Source organism: Trachurus japonicus, chromosome 12 (assembly GCF_045865225.1).
Source record: "Trachurus japonicus isolate A0001 chromosome 12, Traja_1.0".
NCBI lineage: Eukaryota > Metazoa > Chordata > Actinopteri > Carangiformes > Carangidae > Trachurus > Trachurus japonicus.
Genome location: NC_140918.1, coordinates 18,477,299 through 18,504,308, shown reverse-complemented (window position 1 = coordinate 18,504,308; position 27,010 = coordinate 18,477,299). Strand labels below are relative to the sequence as shown.

At 42.0% G+C, this 27,010-nt stretch overlaps 1 protein-coding gene across 1 annotated transcript in view; it reads left to right on the top strand.

Annotated features, from left to right (window-relative positions):
• Positions 1-26,558, top strand: part of nnt (nicotinamide nucleotide transhydrogenase) — a 33,087-nt gene extending 6,529 nt beyond the window's left edge. The window contains exons 3-22 of the mRNA XM_085793698.1: positions 55-284; positions 806-1,023; positions 1,843-1,930; positions 2,035-2,123; positions 2,483-2,670; positions 3,162-3,295; positions 3,468-3,659; positions 5,279-5,432; positions 6,688-6,849; positions 10,471-10,581; positions 13,094-13,239; positions 13,515-13,710; positions 14,367-14,600; positions 15,161-15,321; positions 16,642-16,821; positions 17,153-17,312; positions 20,059-20,140; positions 21,384-21,502; positions 22,812-22,927; positions 23,969-26,558. Of these exons, the coding sequence (XP_085649824.1) occupies positions 55-284; positions 806-1,023; positions 1,843-1,930; positions 2,035-2,123; positions 2,483-2,670; positions 3,162-3,295; positions 3,468-3,659; positions 5,279-5,432; positions 6,688-6,849; positions 10,471-10,581; positions 13,094-13,239; positions 13,515-13,710; positions 14,367-14,600; positions 15,161-15,321; positions 16,642-16,821; positions 17,153-17,312; positions 20,059-20,140; positions 21,384-21,502; positions 22,812-22,927; positions 23,969-24,115 (3,107 nt within the window). The 3' untranslated portion in view covers positions 24,116-26,558. The remainder of the gene's footprint in view (positions 1-54; positions 285-805; positions 1,024-1,842; positions 1,931-2,034; positions 2,124-2,482; positions 2,671-3,161; positions 3,296-3,467; positions 3,660-5,278; positions 5,433-6,687; positions 6,850-10,470; positions 10,582-13,093; positions 13,240-13,514; positions 13,711-14,366; positions 14,601-15,160; positions 15,322-16,641; positions 16,822-17,152; positions 17,313-20,058; positions 20,141-21,383; positions 21,503-22,811; positions 22,928-23,968) is intronic.
• Positions 26,559-27,010: the final 452 nt, after the last annotated feature.

Sequence of the window (27,010 nt, the reverse complement as noted above, 5' to 3'; positions counted from 1 at the left end):
ACAGCTGTCACTTAGCTCACATGCCCCTGTATCGTTCCTCTCTGTCTCCTCCAGGTATTCCATACAAACAGCTCACAGTCGGCGTTCCCAAAGAAATCTTACAGAACGAGCGTCGCGTGGCGCTGTCTCCTGCTGGTGTCCAGGCGCTCGTCAAACAGGGCTTCAACGTTGTCGTGGAGTCTGGAGCCGGAGAGCCCTCCAAGTTCGGCGATGAGCAGTACACTCAAGCTGGAGCAACGATTAAAGACATTAAAGATGTCTTGGCCTCCGACGTGTTGGTTAAGGTAGGATAGAAGTGAAAGGGAAGAGTGGGAACGGATGTAAGAAGAGGCAATAATGGACAAATGAAGGAATAGGGTCAGACAGTTGGTGTATTGAACATGATGGCTGCTTTTTGCACCATGTGCATTTTGTGGTGTTGAATAGAATAGATAAGAATAGAATATATGTCTTTATTGTCATTCAGACATTATATCAAGATGTATTGCAGAACGAATTTGCATTAGGCTGAAGAGGGAGAATGACAGAGCATGGGATTATGGGAGAGAGCCAGTACTCTGAGGCTAAAATGACACATATCTGTGAAGTCTTTACTTGGACATGGTAGTTGAGGCAGAAAAGTGGAGAGGGTTTGGTCAGAGACAGAGTGAAGAATATGAAAAACAGGCTGACACATGCAGAATTTTTTTTCCCAGGTGTGTAAATGAAAGAAGTGTATGTTCCAGGAGCAAAAGAGATTTTAAGGTGTCATCAGTATCCTTCATGTGCTCAGACTTGCCTATTGACCGATGTTGTATGCCTCTAGGTCCGTGCTCCCACATTCAACCCCGCTCTGGGCATCCATGAGGTGGAGCTGATGAAGGACGCAGCCACTTTGGTCAGCTTCATCTACCCAGCTCAGAACCCGGAGTTGATGGACATGCTGTCCCAGAAGAAAGCCACCGTCCTGGCTATGGACCAGGTTCCCAGAGTCACCATCGCCCAGGGTTACGATGCACTGAGCTCCATGGCAAACATTGCAGGGTATGTGCATGGTGCCTTCAACTTTGTTAACTGTTTCTATGAGAAGGGTCACCTTGAAAGATTACCTACTAGTTGTGTATGTGTGAAAATACAGGTAACACTGTTAACAATTTAGTTGACTTTACATTTCTTTAAAATATAAATAAGTAAGGAAGCAATCTTCTACCTTAAAACACTTGTAGAGTTGGTTAGCAAGCTAGTTAATTGGCAGGTAAGTTTCTGCTGCAGTATTGTTCGCAGTATTCATATAAGTATAAGTATAGTATTGACATTAACAGCAGGTGGCGTGTGATCAAATATTAAAGGGACAACGAGGAGTTTCTATTTGGTTATAAAAAAGTCTCACGTTAATGTGGATGAATCTCCGCTACCCACACTTGTTAATGGGCCCATTTTCGATAAATATATCGTTCTGTCTCTATCGTTATTTTGTTATTATTAGTGGTGGCGGAAATGCTGGTCGAGCCGACCAGCGTTTCCTTACTTTCGGTTTCGTGGCGAATCGCCGTTTATGATCGGAACTACGATGGTATGTGATCGTCTTCGGACCTCTGACTTAATTCTTGATGAATGAAAACATGAGTCCGTCTTGCGCCGGTCAAAGAATTTTACGGTGCGCGCGGAGGCTCATAAATGTAGTGTGAAAATGCTTTGCTTTTCCAAAACTCCTCGTTGTCCTAAACAGGATGTGTGGTTGATTATTGTGTATATTGTTATGCCTTAATTGGACATGTTTAAACACATGAATGGATAGGTTATTATAGCAGTTATTTTGATTGGGTGTCACTATTAATTTCCTGTGTTCCTCTGTAATCTTAGGTACAAGGCCGTTGTGCTGGCAGCCAACAGCTTCGGACGCTTTTTCACTGGACAAATCACAGCGGCTGGGAAGGTTCCACCTGCAAAGGTGGGTAGTAGGAGTGCGTGTGTTTTTCTTCTGTTTTGAATATGTGTCCATCATGTCAGTTTAAACTTTTAACACCCCACACCATGTTATGTGTTTTCGAATAGGTGCTGATCATCGGAGGTGGCGTGGCTGGATTGGCAGCTGCTGGGTCTGCCAGGGCCATGGGAGCCATTGTCAGGGGATTCGATACAAGGTCTGTTTCTTATATGAAATGTATAAATCGAAAGATTGAATGATGCATGAATTAAATTATTGAATTTGATAAAATTGCACTGAATTACATGCACACTGTCTGCATTATTATAAAGATAAGTGATTTCTGATTGTAAATACAACACCGGTACATTAGTATCGCTGAAAAATGCAGATAGGAAAAACTTCATAAACTGTTTATAGTAAACTAAAGCTTTGAGTTTTATGCAACTTAAGGCATGCTGTCATACAGCAGCGCTATGAATGCTGTTTCAGTGGCAAACACATTACCAGTCTATGGAACTGTGATTTTTCTTTCTGCCTGACTAAAAAATAACCTCTGACCTCTTCCTCTCTCAGAGCTGCAGCTTTGGAGCAGTTTAAGTCTCTGGGCGCCGAGCCTCTGGAGGTAAACTTGAAAGAGTCAGGAGAGGGCCAAGGAGGCTACGCCAAGGAAATGTCTAAAGAGTTCATTGAGGAAGAGATGAAGCTGTTTGCTAAACAGTGTCAGGACGTCGACATTGTCATCAGCACAGCGCTAATCCCCGGTATGCACAGAAGCGCAAATTGAGGCACAACATAAACACAGAGTCTAAAATTTAAAAAGCGAAGGGCACGTTTCTTTGATACTGTGTACAAACTCATATAAATAGTTTTCCCCTCTGGTTGTGAAATATCTGGAATATTACAGAATATGAGACATGTATTCTGGGCAAGTAGTCAGAGAATTTAGAAATAAAAAAGGACAAGTCACGGAAAATTGAACATTAAAAATAACCTAACCGGAATGTACCAGAACATATTTTACAACAACTTCACATTTGTTCCATGACTGTGGGTTTCAACACTTTCGTACACGGCCACAGTGAGCTCACACTCAGCTGTTGTGAACATTTATCACTTGGTAGAACATGATGTGACCTGGAAGTCTGTGTACCTTTTGTAGCTTTTTCTTCACGCTTTTTTAATTTGAACCTTAATATAAATTTAATGTGACAAATAATTCCTTAATGCCTCTGTGTTCAATTGACCATTGCAGGCAGGCGTGCTCCCATCCTCATCACTAAACCAATGATAGAGAGCATGAAGGATGGCTCGGTGGTGGTGGACTTGGCTGCCGAAGCTGGAGGAAACATTGAGACCACAGTGCCGGGCGAGCTGTCAGTATACAAGGTCAGTGCACGTACAGTACTGTTCACAAGTTCCAATACAAACCAAAATGTAATGGCTGTTTTTGACTTTTGTTGATTGTCTCTTTTAGGATATCACACATCATCTGTCTAACCCTGTCTCTTCCAAGTTGGTGCAACATCACAAATTGTATTTTTTCTCTTTTTTCCTTTAGGGAGTGACCCATATTGGCTTCACAGACCTGCCCAGCCGCTTGCCAACCCAGTCCAGCACTCTGTACTCCAACAACATCACCAAGCTGTTGCGGGCCGTCAGCCCAGACAAGGAGAACTTCTTCATGGACGTCAAGGAGGCGTTTGACTATGGAACCATGGACCATGTTGTCAGGGGATCTGTGGTCATGCAGGTATAAGGTCTCAATGAAAAATAGGCGTAAGGATATAAACAATGACAGAACCGAGGATGCACCCGTCACACTGTGTTGTTGGTCTCTGCCATGGTCACTAGATGTCACCCTAACTACACTTCATTCGCTTCCTACTCTATTGCCTTTTCTCCTCAGTAGACTGTGCAGGTGCATGATTTTCTAACATGATCTCACAGAAATTAAGCTCTTAATTTAGCCCTTTAAGAGAGAATGTTTAGTCACTTTAAAGTTGGTTAATAATGACTGAGACAATTACATTATTTAACTGCAGTAAATAAAAGTATATTATAAATTGTGTGACTGAGCTCAAATCTGTGCCAATCTACTCCTCACAACGTTTAGTACTTTTCAGTCATATTGACATTTTTTATTTTGATATATCTTTTATTTGATTATTTAATGAATTCATTTTAACTTGGTCGATATAGTTGTGGCTAATTAAGGAGTTAGATGGAGCTCTGTGTGAAGTATTGATTTGTTAATACAGACATGTCATGCATGTTATGGCTGATAAACTTGAAATGCAGCAGATTACATTTTCCACTGTCCTACACTGAACAGCTCCCTTTGTTCTGTCCTTAAGTGTTAAACTTTTTTTGTGTTAATGACACAAACGGTAGCTTCCCACTGCACATGAACACACGGAGCGCGTCATCTTGGGTCTCGCGCGAGACTTTGAATTAGATCTAGTTTTACAAACATGTCGGCTTGCTTGAAGTAAATAAACTTCTCGGTGCATGTTTGAGTAGCCATCTGACGCTGTCTGTGGAAAAAAATTGCGGCTTTGAGGGATGTAAACAGCCTAAGCAGCGGAACTTGCATCCACTCCAAATCAACGCTGCCGTGGCGATGCGAGGACAGACACAACTACCACAAAACAGGAGCAATTAAACTGAAAATCTTCAGATTCCTTCTTTTAGACCTAAAATGTTTGGAAAATACAGCCCCAAGTTGAATTTGCCCAGGATTGTCCTTTAAATCAGAATGCAGCTTTAAATCAAATCAGAGCTCGGCCACACTGACTTGTCAGAACTTGATTTCTTCAAGTTTTGTACACATGTTGTTTTTATACATATTTCAAGAATTTGCTAGCAATTTGCCATAAACAGTTAATGTCTCATACGAGTGGGTAAACACGGATGTAACTAGTCTGAGTTGTGGAGACACACAACTGTGTAATTTTTTACACAAATAATTTGCTCTAATCAGACGCAGTCAACCTGTGGTCAATTTGTCAAATAAAGTATTTTGACCCATATCTGATCACAGCAGTGGTCACGCGTCTTACAAATGAGGCTGAAATGCAGATATTACTTACTGTACCCACTGATCATTAGTCTGCGTACTTTGATCTTGACAGCACAGTCTAATGTTTCACAGATTAACGGACGCAGCAGAGGTCTTTGCCGAGAATCAGGTAATGAGATCAGGGAATAAAGGCAGACCTCGAATCACTTCTTAATAAACGTCATTTGATATTGTTGACATCACTAAGTAATGGCTGTCCTCACTTACCATTCCTCTCTTCTCTACAAGGTACGCGTTTCCTCTTTCTACCTCTCAACATTGTACCGTTCTCTGTTTGTTGTCACCTCCAGAACGGAAAGAACCTGTTCCCCGCTCCGCAGCCCAACAACGTGCCCGTTGCCGCTCCTCCTAAACCCAAATCTGTCCATGAAGTGGAGGCAGAGAAGGCTTCACAAATCTCCCCCTTCAAGGCCACGCTCACCGCTGCTGGCATGTACACTGGAGGTCAGTCACTGCCACTGAAACTGAATGTGCCATTAAATTCAGATTTTCTGCCTAAGTGGAGGAATCGGGCTGATGCTGCGTCGGAGTAAATTGGGTCTCAGCCGGGGGGGTGTTGAGGTCCCGCCACAGGGTGAAGGGCAGGTTAACAATCAGCTTTTTAGGTCACTGCTGGAATGTGCACAGGAGGTGAGAAGTGACAGAGGCAGGTTACAAGCGCACGCACACACACACACAGACACCCTGTTAGTGTCAGGAAGTGTGCATTGTAAAAACAGTGTCACACTGAGTGTTTGTTTGATGTAGTGCTGCAGTGAGTGGTTCCCATGGTGCCACGCAGCCTTCTGTGTTAGAGCGCCACATACAGTTAATATGGTTCACACATTGTTTAGGTGCTGGAGTAGTTTCCTACTTAACACCACCACCACCACACAGCCACTGATGTTAACTGCTTTGCTTTTAAAGAGTGAGAACTTGGTTAGTGCTGGTTACATGCTTATTAGCCTGGTATGTAGCGTAGTCATTTTAAATCTTTATATTGGCCATTAAGGACACAGACAAGTTGCATCAGCAGTTGGTCTGGCAAAGACAGAACATGTTAGACTGCACCTGTGTTACAAATTTAACCAGAAAAATTTCTCTTTGACTGATTTAATCCAACTAACAGGAAATAAGGGCAACATGGGTGGCCTGCCACATCTTACAGTCAACCAGATGTGCTTAGGAAAATCTCTATATCAGGAGTTTGTACTGTTTATACGGCTACTTTTAACACAGATAGGTTAGAAGTAGATAACAGCATAGAACAGTTAAATTAAATGTAGCTTACCAAAATTACACATTTTCTGACCATCTGTGGAGTTGTGTTTGGGAAGTATTTGTTAGCTCATGTCTTTAGGCTTCTAGAGAATAGAATAAGACAAACAAGACAAAACTTGGGACCCAATGTAGCACTCAGATTGCAATGCCCTCTTGTGTTTTGGATTCTTATCCTAAAACACAGTTACTTTTGTACAACGGCTCTGTATCTGTAAGTGTTGACTTTTGTCCTCAGGAAGAGAGAGAAGGATTCTATGGGCAGGACCTGTCCACAAAATTTGTGGATGCCACAGATTTGCTTTAATCGCTTTCACATGGAACAAATTTTACTTTGAATGGTTGTTCATCTTAGTTCATCTTAGTGCAGATTATTTAAACAAGTTCTGTCCCTAGTCGCTAAACTAACCCCCTTACTTGTCTCTGTCTCTCTCTCTGCCAGGTTTTGGCACCCTGCTGAGCCTGGGTCTGTCGGCTCCCAACGCTGCCTTCACTCAGATGGTCACCACCTTCGGCCTGGCTGGGATCGTGGGATACCACACGGTGTGGGGGGTCACTCCTGCTCTCCACTCTCCACTCATGTCTGTCACCAACGCCATCTCAGGTTAGTTGGGTGTAGTGGGGGTGGATGTTGGCTTTGACCGCCTGATTTGAACTGATTACATCAAATAAATATCAATGGTGCATAATTCCCTCTGTATTGACCAAGTGAGACAAGACAGGTCCATATAGACTGAAGTTATTCAGATCTCAGTTTACGGGCCTGTCGTGACTAATATAGTAAGCTGTTATCTATTGCAACCTTTTAACTTAACATGTCATTTTTATGCAAAGTGTAGGAACAGCATGGAGCCCTAACCATGAAAAAGCACCTGTCTCTAGTCAGTCAAATATCTTCAGAAATGGTCTGTATAGGTCTCTGTGCCAAGCAATCCAATCAGTCATTCAATCAAACTTAATTTGTATGGGATTTCTCATTCAAGTCAAGGCTTTACAGATGACTGAGAGGCTGGTGAGATGATACAGACATCAACAAATTTGAGACTAATGTACACAAGGGATAAAAATGTTGAAACCAGTAAAATATATAATGGGGAAAGAAAATTAAATGCAAATTCACTAGAGCATAGTTTTCCTGAAATTTAATTTGCTATATTTGATAAAGGAAAAAATGTCCAAAGCACTACAACACATGAAAATGGAACAAGACATTATAGCATGTAGAACAAATATATAGGAAATACCACCAAATTATAGTGCAATACAACAGCAGTTAACACAAATAATTTATCTAAAAACAAGTCAGAAAACATCGACTAAACCTCAAAGATCAAATGTGTCACATGTCAGTCCAGTGGCTCTTTGCAGCCTCTCTGGACTGAATGGCAAAAAACCTGAGAGAGCAACAAATAAAAACTTTAAAGATTGTGTCCTTATTGTCGGCTGCCGCTTAACACAGAGGGGTTAAGAGGTTAGAGATGTAAGTGCATGTGTGTGTTCTTGTGGCTTTGATCACTCAAAGACCCACACTGAGGGTAGGAAGTAACACACTGTCGGTGATCTTTGAGGGTCAGGGAAGTCCTCTGCTCGTTTACTCGTGTGCCCAGCGGGACATCAGAGCTCGGTGGTGGCGTCCCAGCAGCGGAACAGCCAAGAGACAGTTTTCACTTTCTTTAAAACTTGACACCTATACCCTGTTTTCACATTCACATCTTCACGCCATTTTCCATGTTCCTCTGGGTTTATTTGACCTTTTTTCACTTCCTTCGCTAAACAATTCACCATCTGCAACTTCTGTCAAAATTAATCTATGAATGTCATTTTTAAAAATTTTAGACATATTTTAATGGAATCAGTTGAAAAGCCACAGCTCCACAAGAATCTGAGACCACACATGAAAGACTTGAATTAACATTAAGATTGTTTGGAGGCTCTTTTCTCCTGGTGTTGTCTGCCCTTGATTTGTCCACGTCTTCTCTCTCCCTCTCCCTCTCCTCCCTGTCCAGGTATTTTTCCCTTCATATTTGCTGTGCCCTTTTTACCTTTTTAATTTTTTTTTTTCTGTCACTGACTGACTGTGGTTATGGAAACGGTGAGACCAACTGAGTTGTGTTGTTGTGCCAGGCATCGTAAAGACACACTCACACACAATCACTCAGACATTAGGGAATCGTTTTGGAATTTAGGGTTTGCGTGAGGGACAGTTACATTCTTCATAGGGAGATTATAGTGTTACACAACCAGGGGTGACTCTGACTGGTGGGTCACCCTAAGCGTCTCAGACACTGGTTTCATATCCAGTAGCTGCTCATTGAAGTACGTCTTAATATCTGGTGTCTCATATAAACACTTTAATCTACTTGAGAGCACTGATTCACAGCTACAGTACACTCTGCCAGTAGTACGTCATGTTGGTAACAGAGGAACAGCTACAGGTCTGTGTGTGTGTGTCTTTGTCTGTGCGTGTGTGTCCACTGATGCCTACTGGCTTTCTTTCAAGCTAATCTGATCATTCTGGTAGCCACACATGTTGCTAATCTCCACCTACATGGTGTAAACTGTTTCATCTTCGGCTTCTTTGATACAAACATGGCTTCACTGTGTCTGCTTGTCAGTTGTTAATGACTGGGTTCAGCCTTCTGATTGGGCACAATACAGTCTCAGTAATGCGATGGATATGAATATTACATTACTAGTTTATCAGTCATTATTTAATTATTTTCTCTTTATAACCCTATTACTGATGATTAAAAGTGAGATTTTGTGTTACATGAGAATGTCTCTTGATATAATGAAAATCTTATCTAATCTTATCATTAAATGTGTAGGTCTAGCTTTTTTTTTTTGCAAGACTAAAGGAAAGAATCATTTGAATGTGTAAACAAACAGGGCTGAATAGATTAACTCTGAAAGTCTCACTCAAGAATCATATTCAGTAAACTAAATATGTACTGAGATACTGTAAAGCTGGTAATAGATTTAACAGATATTGGGAATGTAGAAAGCAAAAACTCATCCAATAAAAAACAATCCAGATAAGTATGATGGGAAAAAGCACAGAACTGCTACACAACATTGAGGAATGTTGGCTTGTTTTTAATTTGTTTGGCCATGCTGCAATAAAGGCTTTTTAAAATCACCTTCCTACTCTGAGTGCCTCAGTTCCCGCTACCATCTAGTATTTGGATCCTCACACTGAAGAGCACCAGAGGTAGAGATTAAGAAACAAAGACAACTGATACCCATGCAGCACTCCATGCATGTTTTTTGATAGAACATTGAGGAACACATGTATCTGAAGGTGTACACATGTTCTTATATCTACTTTACCTTGCGGCATTGCATTGCATCTGTGCCATCAGCAAAAATGTGCTAATCGTTACGGGAAAAGGTGATGATCAGCAGCTTGACACACTTTGAAGTTATTTTGGTTCCAGGAAGCAAATCTCCAAATGCATGGGAAGGTTGTTGTTTCGATCTTTCCCTATGCTCATCATCACGATAGGGTCCAAATACTTCCTGTTGTAGTCGTTCTCTTTTGTAACAGTGGAAATTTTAAATAAGCTCATGTTTACGTGGCTTAACTTGTGAAATGATGTTTGGCAGCATTTGAAACTCGCTTTGTTTAGGCGCCGATATACACACAGGATTATAAACTCTGTCGGTGAAAAAGGGAGACAGGGTGAGAAGAGGTCAAACTTCTCCTTCTCCTCATTTGAAAATCCAATGCAACACCACTGACTTTAATCACAAATACGTTCGCACGCACACTCGCAAACACTGTACCTGTTATTCAACTTGAATTGTACATAAACAAGTCTGTGTGAATGCAGGCTCCAGGGGTGCTGTCTATTGAATCTTACTGCCTGTAAGTCATTACAGGACTGATGTTATCAAGGTTTCCTGAGCCTCTTTTGGTAAACACACTCACACACATTTTTTCTCTCTCTTTTTTATCTCTAAATTTCTTTTGTTTTCCCAATCTGGGAAGCAAACAGGATTTTGAGTTTAAGCAGACACCTTTAAAAGGACTATAAATGCGCTGATTACGCAGTTCTAATCAGTGTTGAGATGAATGTTTTCTGTGACCGTCTGAATTAATGTTTTATTGATCTCTTTTTTTTCTCTGTTGTTTTTGCATCATCCTCACGAAAGTTTTCTGTTTCCTTTATTATGTCTCATGAAAGTTTAGGTGTATGAGGACTAAAATATCTATGTTCTGCAGGTCTGACGGCTGTGGGTGGTCTGTCCCTGATGGGAGGAGGCTACACCCCAACAACTACTGCTGAGACACTGGCTGTACTCGCCGCCTTCATCTCCTCGGTCAACATTGCTGGTGAGTCACCCGCACATAGACACCTCACAGTGATCCCTGCCAGTTACAGCAACCTAAAGCCAATAAAATATCAACTTAGGCTGAAGATTGAAATGTTTTATATTGATTATACAATAACATGCCTTTCGACCAAGTTTTGCAGCTGCCCTTTCTACCCACCTGCGCAGACCAGAGTCGGTGGTTCAGGCTTGGACCACACACATTCATTTCTGCTATTCCCCTTAATAATCTCCATTATAATGACAAAGTGTTCCTGGAGTCATTATAATACTCATCACTCTCTAATAGTCCTGGGAACCAGAGAGTGCCTCCAGAGCAGAGCCATGAATTAGTTTTAATTTCTTCTATTAGCAAACAGCTAGACACCAGGAGAGACTTTGATGCAAGCAAATGAATAGTTAACTTGCATAATCAATCGGTTCATCCCCATGTATTGTGTGCTGTGGTGGACACCATGAGGTTTTGAGTTTAAAGCAAGAGCTGTGAATCCTGCACAAGCTTTTTAGGATCTGTGGTATCTCCACGTTTTACTGCTTTAGGTCCCTTAACTAAAGCAAAAAAAAAAATACCACAGCTTTTATAGAAATGCCTAGTTTCTTTCCCACTCTTTGATTTCAATTTTGATGTTCTCCATGGCTTCAGTTTGACATGGACATTTCTAAGCGGTTCACCACAATACCCATAGACAACAACAGAAAGAAAAAAGAAATCAATGGCAAGTGATGAAACACAATGGCGAAATTTAGCTCCAATAAAACAGACGCTGGATTTTCTTTTAGTTCCTCTGTAGTCGTAAGATGTGGAAATCTATGGAAGACACCTGGTTATTGAATATCTTGAGCTGTTTCCATCTTTTCCCTTTTATTGCACCAGGCCTCTCATTTCTACTCGGTCAGTGTAGGTGACTTCAAAGAAGCTGTGGATGTGAACTGAATCTGGCTTATGTATTTCTTTATGACTGAAAAAAATGAAAATAGGTTTTTCCTGCTGCAGTTTACAGTACACAACTGCTCTGTGTAATCAGATTATTACACTAAAGGGAGAAATATAATACTGTATGTAGTATTTCTAGGTTTCATGATTGCTCCCCATGTCTGAGCATGAACCAGTCGGGATGTCAACAGTTCTCCATCTGTGTAGATTAAGAATCTTCTAGCTAAATATAAAGCAAATTATATTATCGTAAACTTTAAAACAACATCCACCAAATGCTCTACTTTACAGGATAGAGGGCTTGATGCAAAAGCAGCATTCGTCACATATTCTTCCAGATCTTTTTTTTCCCTTGCAAGAGTAAATATTAACAATAAATAAAAAGAAATAATGTTGACATTGTTTTTGACCTCAAAAATGGATGAATAGTTAGGATTTCAGATGGATAGTGTTAGACCCCGTGATGGTGTTGCAGATTTGCTTTTATTTTTGCAAGCTTTCTAAATATAGTGCCAGGCAGCAGACCCATTCTGAGGGGGGAAAAAATAACTAAAAGAAATGAATGGATACTGGCTTTGAGTTGTTTAAATACATGAACATTCCTCCATATTAATATATTGACACAGATTGGCCTGCAATAATAGTAGTCAGATTGTTATTACATGTTTTAACTGAGACAGTCTAAGACTAAAATTACATGAACTGAAAAGAAACAGGTGCTAGCCTCTGATTCACCCTTGTATGTACGAGTGCATGTGTGTGCACGTGGCTATAATCATGCCAGAGGGGAAAAAGGGAGACATACACAGGGTAAAGTGATCTCCTATAAAGCAGTGAGACACTGTCTGCTCCCAGGTTGACACTTTTGATACTCTCTACTTGAAATATTTACACTGACATAAAGTAGAGTCATTAAATTCCTAACATTGGTTATTGCACTTGGGAACAGATTGTAGCGATTGGCTTTAAAACACCTGTTGTCTAAAAATACATTTTACATGTATTGCAGGCAACTTGACTTGCTATCCTTGCCCTCCTTATGCTTTTTTCTTTTTACATCAATTACACTTTTCTTGTAGCCTGGGTATACCCATGCTGCCTTGCGTGCGGCTTTATTCGCTCTGCAAGTCAGCCTGGAAACCATGGACCCAATTTTTCCCTCACCTAGGGAGCCAATCACAGAATGACACACCGAAGCAACTTTGTTGATAGCTTGTCAAACCAACATGGCGGCAGACGCCTTAACCTTTTGATGCAGCGTTAGAAAGTGTTTTAGGTAGTTTAGACCGCAAGTTTATTTTGAAGAAAGAGCAACGTTTAGCGTTTTCGGGTATGATTGATATCAGTGGTTATAAGCTACGTACAGACGCATTTGATAGACAATAAACAGCTCTGGGCTTTCGTAAACCACGCCTCGAATACGAAAAAATGAACGGGTGGTTCCCAGACCGAATCTCATTGAGATGAGGTCTGGTGTTATCCAGGCTACTTTTCTTATATATTACGAGTACATTTGGTTTGTAAAGCACCTTTTAAACCTGATTTTGTGCTACTTTTTCTTCACTCTCTCTTCACGCAGGTGGTTTCCTGGTGACACAGAAGATGTTGGACATGTTCAAGCGTCCCACTGATCCTCCAGAGTACAACTACCTCTATCTGCTCCCCGGAGGCGTGTTCGTCGGAGGTTACCTCGGCGCTCTGCAGTCTGGATACAACATTGAGCAGGTGTGAGAGGATGTTTACGCCATCCCCATATGTGTAGTTCAAGCATGTATCTGTGGTTTCCTACAGAAACCATTTTCTCAGTCCCTCAGCCCACGACCATGTAAAAGTTGGCTAATCAGCCTCCAAATGTATTCTGTTTTCCCAGATGTTGCACAGGACCTTCCAAGTGAATCATTTGGCCTTTTTTTTTCTCATCGTGTGGTCCCTCAATCCTTGTCTATAACCTCTTTTTTTCCGCTCTCTCTCTCTGTCTCGCTGTCTCTCTCTCTCACCAGATGATGTACTTGGGCTCAGGTTTGTGCTGTGTTGGTGCCCTGGCCGGCCTCTCCAACGTGAAAACAGCCCGTCTGGGTAATGCTTTGGGTATGATGGGAGTGGCCGGAGGCGTCGTCGCCGCTCTGGGCGCCCTCAAACCCAGTCCTGAGCTCCTGGCACAGATGAGTGCAGCCATGGCTGTAGGTGGTACCGCTGGTGAGTGTCCTCCACCAAAGAAAGAAGAGAACACAGACTTTGTAGATCTGCAGAGTTGTGTTGCAGAAGATGGAACGCCTCTAAATTAGCAGACATGGATTTTGCCTCGTGTGTTTACGTGTGCATGTATTCCAAGCTTGGCCAGATTAAGCAGCAGGTGTGCTGAGTGCAGAGACTCTCTGTGATGTTTACATCAAACGCAGCATGACTAACTCCCCATCAGACCCAGGAGGTTTTGTCGAAATGATCAGCATCATGCATTACTCACTTTTCTCTCGCTTAACTCGCAGCAGCTTAATCATTCAAATGCTAATACTTCCAGTTACAAAGCTGAAAACTCAGAGTAAATTATCCACAGAGACAATAATGCCTTTTTCCAAATGTTGCGATGTGTAAGGTTTCCTGACACAAGCACACACACGGTGGAGACCCACTCACAAACTTGGAATTTACCCAAACAGGCCTCAGCTGCAACACCTGGTCCCTCAGATGGACCCACTTCCCAGCAGTCCTGTGTGTGTGTGTGTGTGTGTGTGTGTGATTGTGTGTGTGGGTGTGTGTGTATACATGCATGTGCTTGTATTTTGCATTTTATTTTGTGTGTGTGTGTGGATCTGTCAGGACCACTGAACTTCATTTATTTGTTATCTCCTAAGGCCTGGGCATCGCTAAGAGGATCCAGATCACTGACCTGCCCCAGCTGGTGGCCGCCTTCCACAGCCTGGTGGGTCTGGCCGCCGTGCTCACCTGCGTGGCCGAATACATGATCGAGTACCCCCACTTCGCCACGGACCCCGCAGCCAACCTCACCAAGATAGTCGCATACCTCGGCACCTACATCGGTGGCATCACTTTCAGCGGCTCTTTGGTGGCATATGGCAAACTGCAAGGTGAGAATCTGACTCTGATCCGCTGATGTCTTCGAGAACAAACATTTACACAAACCCACACTCCATTTATATCCGTGCAAAATAGACATGGTGACAGTTTTATTTATTTGAATGAGGTTTAAAAGAGGATTAGTCTGATATGTTTATTTGAAATTGCTGTAGACAGTTGATTATCAACAAGGGAAGATGTGATGCTTCATCCCCGCTGTCGCCTGCAGCAAATGGAAAAGAAAATGAGTTCATCAGGTTCATGCGCTGGCACCAGTCCTGGCAGCCACACAGTAATTTCCATGTTGGCTGCAAGTGTTTCATAATGACAAATTATGCATGAGCATGACTTTCGGTTAATGACAAGTCTCAAGTGGTGGCTGCTGAAGGAAAGGCTCTAATGATAAATGCTACATGAAATCTTCCGCTTTGATTTCACCATGTCTATGAGACGCTCACAGATGAATGATAAATGAATGTGTTTATTTGCAGTTTTTCGTGATGTTTTTTTTATTTTATTCCAAGCCCCCGTTCCCCCTCGTCTTACCGTCATCCTCTTTGTCTCTGTGCAGGTATGCTGAACAGTGCTCCCTTGATGCTCCCTGGTCGTCATGCTCTGAACGCCAGCCTTATGGCAGCATGTGTCGGTGGGATGGTTCCCTACATGCTGGATCCCAGCTACACCACAGGCATCACCTGTCTCGGCTCCGTCTCCGCTCTCTCGGCCGTCATGGTAGGCCATGTGTTTTCATAGTTCCCAAGTCTGTTTTTGCACTCTGCGCGCCCGCTGAAGAGAAAAATCAGATTGGGTTTTCCTTACATGCTGACAGACTGAACATGTAAGAATGTTGGTAAAAGACATTTAATAAATATCAGGAAAGGGAAAAGGCATAAAAGAGTCAGAAGAATTTAATGCTGGAGACAGACTAGGATGTAATATGTGAGAAAAGAGACAACAGAAGGGATTTAGTGAACAAAAATGTCAAATAAGAGGCGTCTTGTACAGGAAACAGTAGCTGCCCAGAAATTCATTCAGAGTTGTTGAGCAGAGAGCTGGAAAGAGTCTGGCTGCCATAGAGGTAAGCAGGCTTGACTTTGTACATCTGCCAGGTTCCTGCTTGTATTCGACTCATTATATTGGGCTCCGCCATTGTTAAATCATGCTTAACTTTTGTAAACGTGCCACAGAATTTGTCAGAGACAAAGATGACGAAGGTCAACGGCACAATGTAGATGTTTTCTCCTTAGCTGTAGTTAACACTCAGTCTCTTGCATGAGTGCAAAAATGCTTTAGAAGGGTGGGTTATTGGGACTTACAACAGTAGAAAAGCATTTTTATGTAGCTTTAAAAACATTAAATCTCACAGGGGGGGTCATCATTAGTTTTTACTGTGTGTTTTTATCAGAAGAAAGGAAAGCGATTGGGTTGAATTATGGTTAATCAGTCTGCATAGGGACTATGGTCCTTCTTGAGCTTTACAGTTCCTGAAAACAGATTCTAATCAAGTGAATCCAGGCAGAGCAGCCAAAAGCAGAGATCACAGACTAATGTAATTACCATAAAAAGAAAAAAATATATACACATTGCCGTGCTGCCGCTTCAGCATTTCTACTCTTCTGCGTATGTATGTGTTGCTGGGAAAATCAGCAGCTGGACTTCGTCCCAGGAAAAAAATGATCAGAGTGTCCCCAGAGGTTGGATGGATATCATTTCAGTTATTTCAGTATATGAATTACTTTAAAGTAGCTGTGTCTGATCTGCAATCAGTGTGTAATGTGCCATATACTTCTCTCTATCATTTAGAACAATATAGCAACGTGCAACTCTGCAAACCAAAAAAATCACAACAATATGAATTTGATGGGGAAATATGTGAAACTAGAAAGCTGTTCCCTGGCTGCTTCAACTGTGGTGGTGATGGAGGGAGGAGGATCATTTCTCTTCTTTCATTCCAGCTGTTCCCTACATCTGCTCTAATCACTGAGTTAAACAGCTAATCTGACTGCAGCAGTGGATGAAACTCAGCTCCTGTTTCTCTCTTCACTCCTTCAGGGTGTTACTTTGACAGCAGCCATCGGAGGCGCTGACATGCCAGTGGTAATCACCGTGCTGAACAGTTACTCAGGCTGGGCCCTGTGCGCCGAGGGCTTCTTGCTCAATAACAACCTGCTGACCATCGTCGGAGCTCTCATCGGGTCATCTGGAGCCATTTTGTCATACATCATGTGTGTGGTGAGTGGAGCACAGTCTTGATTTTTAAAGAAAGTAAACCCACTGAAATGTTCCAGCATCCCTGTCTGAGAGTAAAATGAAGCACTTGATGCGTGACTGTCGATGAGCACAAAGTGGTTGTTCCCCTCCTGTCCACCAGGAGGGACTCTAAGTTTATCATTATTGGTAGAAAGTGTAGTCCCTCTATTTCAGTAAAATCTCAAGTGTTTTGTGGAGGAGATTTCCCCAGTTTGCCACAATTTGCTGTAAACAATCAGCAAAGTGTAAGCAAAGGTTAAGGTAATCATAAAGCAGGAAACACAAAAATATTTGCTCCCCCCCCCTTTCTCAGGCCATGAATCGTTCTCTGGCTAATGTGATCCTGGGAGGCTACGGCACGTCCTCCACTGGCACGGGAAAGCCCATGGAGATCACAGGCACACACACCGAGGTTAACGTGGATCAGACCGTCGACATGATTAAAGAGGCCCAGAACATAATCATCACTCCAGGTAAGACATGCACAAAAGCAAGAACACACACACACACACCGTTGCACACTATTCAGAGGTCTTGTATGTGAGTGGAAAAACATGGTACTTTGACTTTGCCAGTCACTTTTTTTTTTCAGCATTTGCAAAGTGTGTGTTCTGTTTATTTAACCTTTACTTGACCCGTGTTACATCACCATTTTGCTAGGCTAATTGACAAGTCATGGTAGAACGACTACACACACACTAACGCGCAAGGCACACACACACACACTCAGGTTTCTGTGTGGTCGTCAGTCCATGGTAAATAGACATTCTACAGTGCAGTGTATATACGCGAGGTCAAGGGAAAATTCGATGGGATGTGAGGGTATGTTGGGTTTTTGTTGACAATTCAAATGCTACGTTCAGAATTGCCTCAAAGTTCCTTTTTTGGGGTTAGAGCGAGGGGTCCAACCTTTGTTCCAGCTACACTGAGTTTTCTTCATTTCACATGTTTCCAATATATGACTCGTGTCTGTCTGACGTGTCTGAACCTCCCACTTGGACCGTTACGAGCAGCTGTCTTAAAACCATCATTGTGTGGCCCAGTGACAGTTCAGTCATCTCACACAGACTGTCGTGAGCCAGTCACGGTTTCAAAGTGTTGTTTTACTCGCGTGGGTACATGTAAACACAGACTAAAGGCATCCAGCCTGCAAATTGGTGATTCCAGTCACAGCGCTGAGTGCCTGTATACAATTCAGTTTACAAGAAGTGCTAAATTTAAATGCTCTCATGGTTGAGAGGTGGAGAGAAACCTAAGTAAAATAAAGAATAAGAATAATGGAGCAACAGCCAAGGTAGAGACAAAGAGGAATATGTCTGACAGCTAAAACCAAAAATTGGCCAACTTGGAAAAGAGTGGGAGAAATGAACCAGTGGAAATAAAAAAAGATGTGCTTTTTTTTTGTTGCCTTTTTCTTAAAAAGGTCTAGAATCTATACCACACCAAGAGGAGTGGGCTGATGAAAGTGCTATACATTTCTTTAAAAGATGAAAGAAAAGGATCAGGGTAAACAAATCAGAGCTAATATTAGAAGAGGGGGAAAAAATGTGAGTAATTTTATAATTAAAGTCTAGGCATCACAAAGTGTCTAAACTTTGAATGTTTCTTTGCCAGTTTGAGTTAATAAAGTGTGTAAGTACATTTTGCTGTTGTTGCACAGCGCCGACTCTCACTCAGTCGCCTTGTTTCCATTTTGACCATTCTCCCTAATTGGAGCCGTCACAGTCACTTTGCCTGATTGACATCTGTGGAAACGGTTAAGACTCTGCCTGATAAACATAAGTGTTTTCCTGGCTTCGTCTGGCCCATCTCTCCATGGTCTGGGTCCACTTGTTTTTCTTATAGGAGAAACTCCAGAGAGAATATTGGAAGCACAAGGAACCAAAGACTACATGTGATCTAAATGTAGTGGAGGGAGAAAAAAAGTGAAAACCATTAAATCTGTACTGCAGACAGTCAAACCATGTTTCTCCTAGAGTTAGGTTTTTTTTCACTCTGCTGAATTAAAATGTTGTCATTTTGATTTGTGTGTTGTAACAAGACAGTTTCTGACTGGTTGTTGTGACAAGGCTAGTAAACACCACTGGACCGTTTGACGTGTGTTTGTGCATGTGTGACGGTGTGATAAAAATCAAGTACCACACACCAGCATTATTAAACCTGAGAATAAAGGGACAACTCAAGGGAAAAAAACACATAGAATTCATTGACGCCTATCTAAGACTAAATAATCAACAGTGGAAAAGAAAAGACCTTACAAATGATTAGAGACATTATTTAACAGTTTCTTCTTCTGAGGCTTTTAGAAGCTGTTGACCCACTCACACACTGCTCACCTTTATGTCTCACACTCACACTCCACCTCAGCACAGAGCAGCACCATTGAAGTAACAGACTTTTGTTTTTTGTTTATTGTTTTTTCCCTTTTTCTTTGCTTTTTTTAAATTAAATTATTTGTGGATCACACGTGTTTGATATTAATAAGTGGTATTTCTGATCAGACACATGCCATCTTCCGCCACTCTCACGACATTCAGGAAGTAATCATCAACCCACATTAAAGTTGCCCACAATTTCTGTCCACTTTCAGGATTTTGACACAGTTTGTCTTTATTTGTCGAACCTCCAAACCAGCTGTTAGCGATACTTACACATTTCTCCCATGATTATCAACGTAGGAGTCAAACAATTCAGAACTGCTAAGTTTAAGTCTCACACTGCTGCACTGTCGTCATGTTTACGTGGGGCATTCACAAAATACGCAGCTGCTCTCAGAGGAGGTGCTCTAGAGAGAGAGAGAGAGAGCAAATGAAAGCAATATCTGACAATAGTGTAGTCGACTGTGCGTGTGTGTGTGACTGTCGCCTCCTCCTTCCCTGTCCCCAGTTTCCTGTTGCACTCTCATTGGATAATCATCTCCTGCATCAGACTCGTCTCTATGGTGGTCCAACTTCAAACACATCTTGTTTTTGGATACAGGAAAATCAAACATGTTTGAAAACTGTCACAGCGTCTTGGACAGTTCACCATGAGGTCAAGACTTGTCTCAGAACGTCTTGTGCTGGACAAGCTGTTGAGACTTCCGCACTGATACAAGGGGTTTTTTGTCTTTGACAAACACGTTGTGCCATAAGTTGTGTTGTCTGCTTCTCCGAGGTTGTGAAAGCAGCTCATTCTTACCTCTTTTTTTCCCCTTCTTTTTAAAAAAATCTCTTTTAGGTTATGGACTCTGCGCTGCAAAGGCCCAGTACCCCATCGCTGAGTTGGTGAAGATGCTTCATGATGCCGGCAAGACAGTCAGGTAAAGAGGAGAATTTACATGTTGTGCATGTGGATCTGTTTGATCAAAAAGAAAACTAGCCATCAGAGTTATGAAAATTGTATGCACAGATGGACAGATGTAGCCAGTATAGATGGATGTACATGTAGATCAAGGGCATAGATGTAAGCAGTACCATGAGGGAAAGAAGAGGTTTTGGCCTGGATGACGAGAAGATGATATAGGAAAGATAGGAGGGGAACTGTGTGCAAAGAAAGCATGGGAAAAAGGAAACGTGAAAGAGACGAGAGGAAAGGTACAGCGGAAGCCTGTGTAATTGTCCTGCCTCAGTCGTTTGATCCTGGCTGTTGCAGCTGCTGCTACTTAGAGCATTTGTACTTGATTAGAGGAAAGTGGGTGGTCAGTGAAAAAGAGAAAAACCGCCTTCACCCTGATTTCTTGCTCTGTTCTGCTTTCTAATTCAAATGCATTTCTTCTGTTTACCGTTTTCTGATTCATCTTCTGTACTCTTACACCTTTTCTCTTCCCTCTTGGTCTTTGTGTGCTTCTTGCCATTTCATTCCTCCTCCTCCTCCTCCTCCTCCTCCTCCTCCTCCTCCTCCTCCTCCTCCTCTTCCACCTCCCCCTCAGACACTGCAATATATCAAGAGTAAGAAGTTTGGAAGCACAACACACTTTCTGCATCCTCCCGCTCGCAGACTGCACGGAATAACATGAAGGGCAGAAACTGACTTTTTCAATCGGCAGCCACAGTCGCTAATAGAACCCAGAGCTGACAGGCCATCTGCACTCTGTGTCCGCCTAAACTCGACCCAACAAATAGAAAATAAATCTTCAAATGGTGGTCGCTCACATGGCGGAGTGGCTAAAGAGAGAGCCAGCCACTAGAATTCAGTGGCTGGTGTTAATTTCCTACCCTGATTACATGACATGGCTAATTGAGTTTGAGAGCTGTGTATACCCAGTCACACACATGCACAGAGAGTAATAGATGGTGGAAGAGTGCAGTGGGGAAGCCTGTGTGTAACCAGACTATAATCACAAACTTCTCTCAGCTCCACTTGTCTGAAAGCTCCATCTTATTGTCTCATCCCCCAACCGACGCCATTCATCTTCATCTCTCCCTAAGCACCTCAGACATTGTCTCTCTCCCTTTTTCTCCCTAGTAGGAGGTCAGGTAAAGTTAACGATGGCTAATAACCCAGCCTGTAGATGAGCGATTGTGTCCAAGTTTTCGTTGAAAATGAGCCTTTTGTTCCCTCAGGTTTGGTATTCACCCGGTGGCTGGCCGTATGCCAGGGCAGCTCAACGTGCTGCTGGCTGAAGCTGGTGTCCCATACGATATTGTCCTGGAAATGGAGGAGATCAACGAGGACTTCCCTGGTAAGGCTGATCTCCTCTCATCTGCCTACGAACCTTCACTAAAACTTATCGTGACTCAGTATGTTTGATTTTGCTGCAGCTTTTTTACAGAGCTCACAATTGAAGCAGTTTGTAATTATAAGGAATGTCATTTTGGACAGAGGCTGACCGTCTTTATGCGAAGACATAAGAGCTTCACATTTAGTTTGAGATCTCACCCACTCTTCATGAAGCCGACAGGTTCACAGTAACAACTGTTTTTGCCAGTAACATGGAAACATACGGTAATTAGTTTTTCCAGGGAAAGCCAAATCTGTTGCACATGGTCACGCTATTTTTCATCATATTGGATTTTCTACCATTCACATTTGTGTCTAACCCTAAAAAAAACACAAACTGTTTTGCAGGACTTTCCCCACAATATTGATCCCATCATGCACCATCACTGACTAAATGAGCCTCATATCCTCACACATCCACAATCCTCCAAAAACAGGATGCACAATCTTCCACAACTAAAAAGACTCAAATGATTATTAGCGCTGTTCATTTAGGACACAACACATGTTTGATGAAATGAGCTGTGACATTTTTGCTACACTGTGACATAATTGAGCTTTAGGATAAAGGGAGACATGTGTTTTTGAGAAAAACAAATGTTATCTGAAACACAGCAGAGTATTGCATTTTAGAAATAAGGAGTCCAATGCCGAAAAGACTGGAAGTGTGGTGTGAAATGATGGCAATAAAGTTAAAGCAGATATCAGTGGAATGTTTTTGTTAATATAAGTCCTAAATAGTCCTATTTTCCGTCAGCAATCACTTACATGAAGTATTTCAGCCTAAACACGAGTCTCTCCGTCACTCTGCTCTGCTGTAACCCGAGGAGAAAATTTTCCTTGTGGGATACAAGTGTTATCCAATGAGGGGAGAGAACGGCATGAAGGGCTGTGTGTGCAGCCAAGGGATGCGCGTGAATGTGGTGACGTAGCACGAGGACCAATTGATGCCTGACAAGGGCGGGGGCTGCTAACTCATGGTGCGTTCAAGGAAACTCGTACTTTGTGTTTTTCCTTCCTGTGAAGTCATACCAGTTCGATCTGGTACGAGTTCACGGGTCGGAAGTTACGAGTGGCCGTTATAGGGAACTTTCACAGACAACAGGACGGTAAAAACACGAGCTACGGGTTACCTGGAACGCTACCAAGTCGTAGTTGTGACTTGAAGCTGTAACTTACGGTTTCAAAAGCCTGCCTTGAACACAGCATTAGCCGAAACGGCCGTGCCGCTGTTATCTGCTTTAATTTTAACGTGTTGCCTGTCCAATCAGACACTGACCTGGTCCTGGTGATTGGTGCCAATGACACAGTGAACTCAGCTGCCCAGGAAGACCCCAACTCTATCATTGCTGGTATGCCCGTGCTGGAGGTCTGGAAGTCCAAGCAGGTGAGACATCTGGGACATGAATGTGTGATGAATGAGTTTGTCCCGAAGCCCCAAAAATATGAAGAGGAATGGAAGTTTTTACCATGACCGGACTGTTTTTTATCGCCACGGCTGAATGTTGCAGTCCACACCCATAGAGGGGCCTCCTTTTGAAGACACACACAAACCTAAAGAAACACACGCACACACAGACACAGATCCGTACAGTTCCAGGTGCAGTCCCATCCTGATCCCATTAGTGGTGCCTGTGTCGCTGTGGAATGACGACATTCAGAGTATCCCACTGGCACTGATCCGAGATCTGGGATTTATACAACGCTCCCAAGAGTTTCCACACAAGTTTCCCCCTGGGGAAATCAAAGGAGACATTCTACCTCAACACACACACACGCGGCTACAGAGACACAGGATCAGGTGCACAGATTGATACACACAGAGACGCTCAATTTGGATTTACAAAGAATCACAAATGCTTTTAAGTGGTCATTAATAAATGCCCAGTGATGCATGCAGGTGTCATGCGAGCACACACACCAACATAAGCTACTTTAACATTTGCTAGTTTTCAATGCTTGATAAATCAAGTGCAAGTAAAGGATATCTATATTGAATTAAATGTCAACAGCAGACTACAAAGGCATTTCATGTAATTAGATATCAAACTGACACTCAGTGGTTTAAATGAAAACAGGTCTGTTAAATATGTAAACGCTGCAGCAGTGAGATCTGAGCCGAGGTGGAATTCAGGCCCGCTTACAAAAATGGCTTTTTTAGATGTCACACATCCCAGCTTAGAGGAAAAAATCTATTCACTCTATCTATTCTACATCCAAGGTCAACAGACATTGAAGTCATAGAGGAAGAGATAATGGCAGGGATAAGGGAAAACTTCTGTCTGAGAAGTTGGGATAGTTAAGTTAGAATTTGCGTCTCCCCAAAATAGTTTTTGAAAGCTTCTGCCTCAGTGCCGTCGTCTGTAACCGTCCATCCAGGAGCTAATGAGTGTGTGTCTGTGTGTGCCCCGCTCCTTCTCCATTTTAGGTGGTTGTGATGAAACGTTCCCTGGGCGTGGGATACGCCGCTGTCGACAACCCCATCTTCTACAAGCCCAACACCGCCATGTTGCTAGGCGACGCCAAGAAGACTTGTGATGCCCTGCAAGCCAAGGTCCGCGAGTCCCAGAACTAGTGAGGCGACAGAAACAGTGCCTCACAAAGAGCAGGAGTGAATGAGGTAGAAGACAATGAGGCGAGGTTTTTCCAAAATAGTTTCAGCATTAAGATCGTCTTTGTCCCTCAAGTCAGCAAAGATGATCGGTAAGATATAAATAATTGGCAATCCCTTCCTTTGATCTGTAAATAAAAGAAAATGTCTGTTGTAAAAAAAAACAAAAAACAATAATCAACAAAAGTAGGAGCCAAGCAATGCAGGTGTTGTAGTTTTTTTGTATAGTGCTCCCGCTGTGATAATGTACTTAAATAGAGATCTTTCCTCTACTTGACATTTCTTTTATCTGGACATATGAAAGGAAGGGAACGCCAACATGTGCTTTGTGTGATCTCTGGAACACCCAGTATAGCGTCGTCTTATTCTTAGACACCTATATGTTTAATATAAAACAACAATCAGAAACATAGATGCATTAAGATGTTAGATATGTTAAAGTTCGTCCTTAAGATATTTTTAGGATATAGTCATTCAAGGAAAATTTAATGAATTGGAATGAATGAGGAATACAAGCAGACATTAAGGTGAACTATCATTTTGAGAGGCACTAACGTTCTTCCACACTGTAAGGAGTCTCCTCAACCTTTTGTTCTAGTAAAGTGATCAATGTTCCCTTTTATATAGATCTATTTGCTGAAATACTATTGTCAGACACCGTGTGTTTTCCCCTTGATACCCTCTTTTTCTGTACAAGTGAAAGAAAAAAAGCAGAATAGTGAAACATTTTTGTAAAGTTCTTTCAGTCCGAGTTTTATACTGTATTGGGAGATTTTTGTATTCGGTCTAATAATTATCATCAACCCTGACGACGACTATGTGATGACATTTTAGAAGCCTTAACCAGTCAGATAAATCCCGCTATTTGCCACGGTATTTGCTTTTTTTCTTTTTACTTGAGTGTGTTTTGTGGCCTCCACTAGTTCAGCAATCACACACGGATCCAAAACTGATCAAAACAAATCCATTCAAACATTTATAAGCAGTTTTTGCAATAAATAAAATGGATCTGGCCTTCATGTTTGATGCAACAGATGCACTGGTCATCTACTATAAGTGATGACCAGTCTTATTCTGTACAAACACTTCAACATCTCTGATAGCTGGATGGATTTGATGATGTTTTTGACCCACGTGTGTCCCGTCTTCTTGTGTGGTTCAGGTATTACAGTACACGTGATGCTAGCCATTGGCGTTTTGCGGTCAAGAAGGGTTTCTTTTTTTCTTTTCTTTTTTGTATAAGTGAATGTGGCTCATCCACTCCAATATGTGTCCTCATTATTGCTCTAGAGGGAAATGAAGGATCACTGTTTGTAAAGTAGGGCCAGATGTTAACCTGACAGCTGTATGAAGAGTCTAAAAACAACGATGCAGTTTTTTAATTATATTTTGCCAGCACATTTCAGAACACGAGAACCATTCATTATTGAGTGAGGATTTCTTAATTGAAATTTTGCCATAAACATCCCCTTGTGCCAAACCTTCCATTTATTCCCTCAACCTGGATCAGTTCTACAGCACATATATAGACAGTTTGGCTGCTGCAGAACCAGCTGAGTTGCCCTTATTCAGCTGAGTCAACCAAACTAAAAACACCAGAACTGTAGTCCGTCGACATGAGTTTTTGTGGTCACGATGATTAAGTAAGAATGTGGTACATGGTATGAAGAATAACAGCCCAAGAGGTGACATGTCAGCAGCATTTGTCACATTTAACATTTCTACAAGTACTGTAAGAAGTTTATCGCCCTGGGACCTGATACGTTGACCATGACAACTATCCTACCTCTCCATAAAATGACCAATAGCTTTTCCACAGGACCTTCATCATCAGACCAACCACCTTTTACTGAATCCACCACAATATATTTAACGGACCAGTCATGTTCCATCCATACGCCTTACATCTTAAAACTGACCAACTGCCTTCTGTTTTGTGTTCACATTGCATTTGTAAAACCATCAGACCTCAGTTTGCTGCTGGCGAGTTTACTGTATGTTATGCTAGTGTAGAGCTGCAGAAGTCATTAGTGCTCACGAGGGATTATTGTTCTTACATTTCAATTAACACACGCAACCGTAGTCTTCAGAAACTATTAAATTGAGTCGGCTTTATATTTGTAGGCTTGTCGCCATATTTGAGGTAACGATCAAATTAAGAGATGGAAAATCTCGATGAATTTACCAGTATGTCCCCCTGTACCTTTTCTTCGTCTTCTTAAGGAGTATTTTTGTAAAGAGGCAACATTTTTGTGCAGAGCAACAATGGGTTTGTGAAGTTGTACAACGTTTCAATGCAGCGAGTTAAGGAGATAAAATGATGAAATGTACTGTGAATGTGTTTTTTTCCGATCTTTTGTTTGTCATGGAACATTTTCATCCCTAATAAACCTGTATTTACACTAGATGTTGCCTGAAGGTGTAATTTCTTCCCTGACACACTCGTAAAGGTGCAACTGAATTCCCTATTGGTAAACAAGTTGATCCGCACAGTTTTCCCTGAGGTCTACCACAGCTTTGATGGTAATGTTACCTGCCCAGTTTTGTACGGCAGGGGTTTAAAACTCAAATATTTGCTGCAATTACCTGGATGAAGGATCATGAGGGGAAGGAGTTGTATCCACACTGGCACACATACTTCACCAGCGCAGTGCTGCCCTAAAGAGGGCAAACCAAATACTGTAAACAGATTGTGCAGAGGAATTAAAGCTTCAACAAAAATCAGCATTTTGATAATTGAATTGCCAAGAATATGGCAACTGACAGGGTTTAAAAGATGCCAAAACTGCAAGATTAAAGGCCAGAGATTTATTTTTTTTATTTATTTTTTTTACGTTTTGGAACTGGAGAGAAATTATT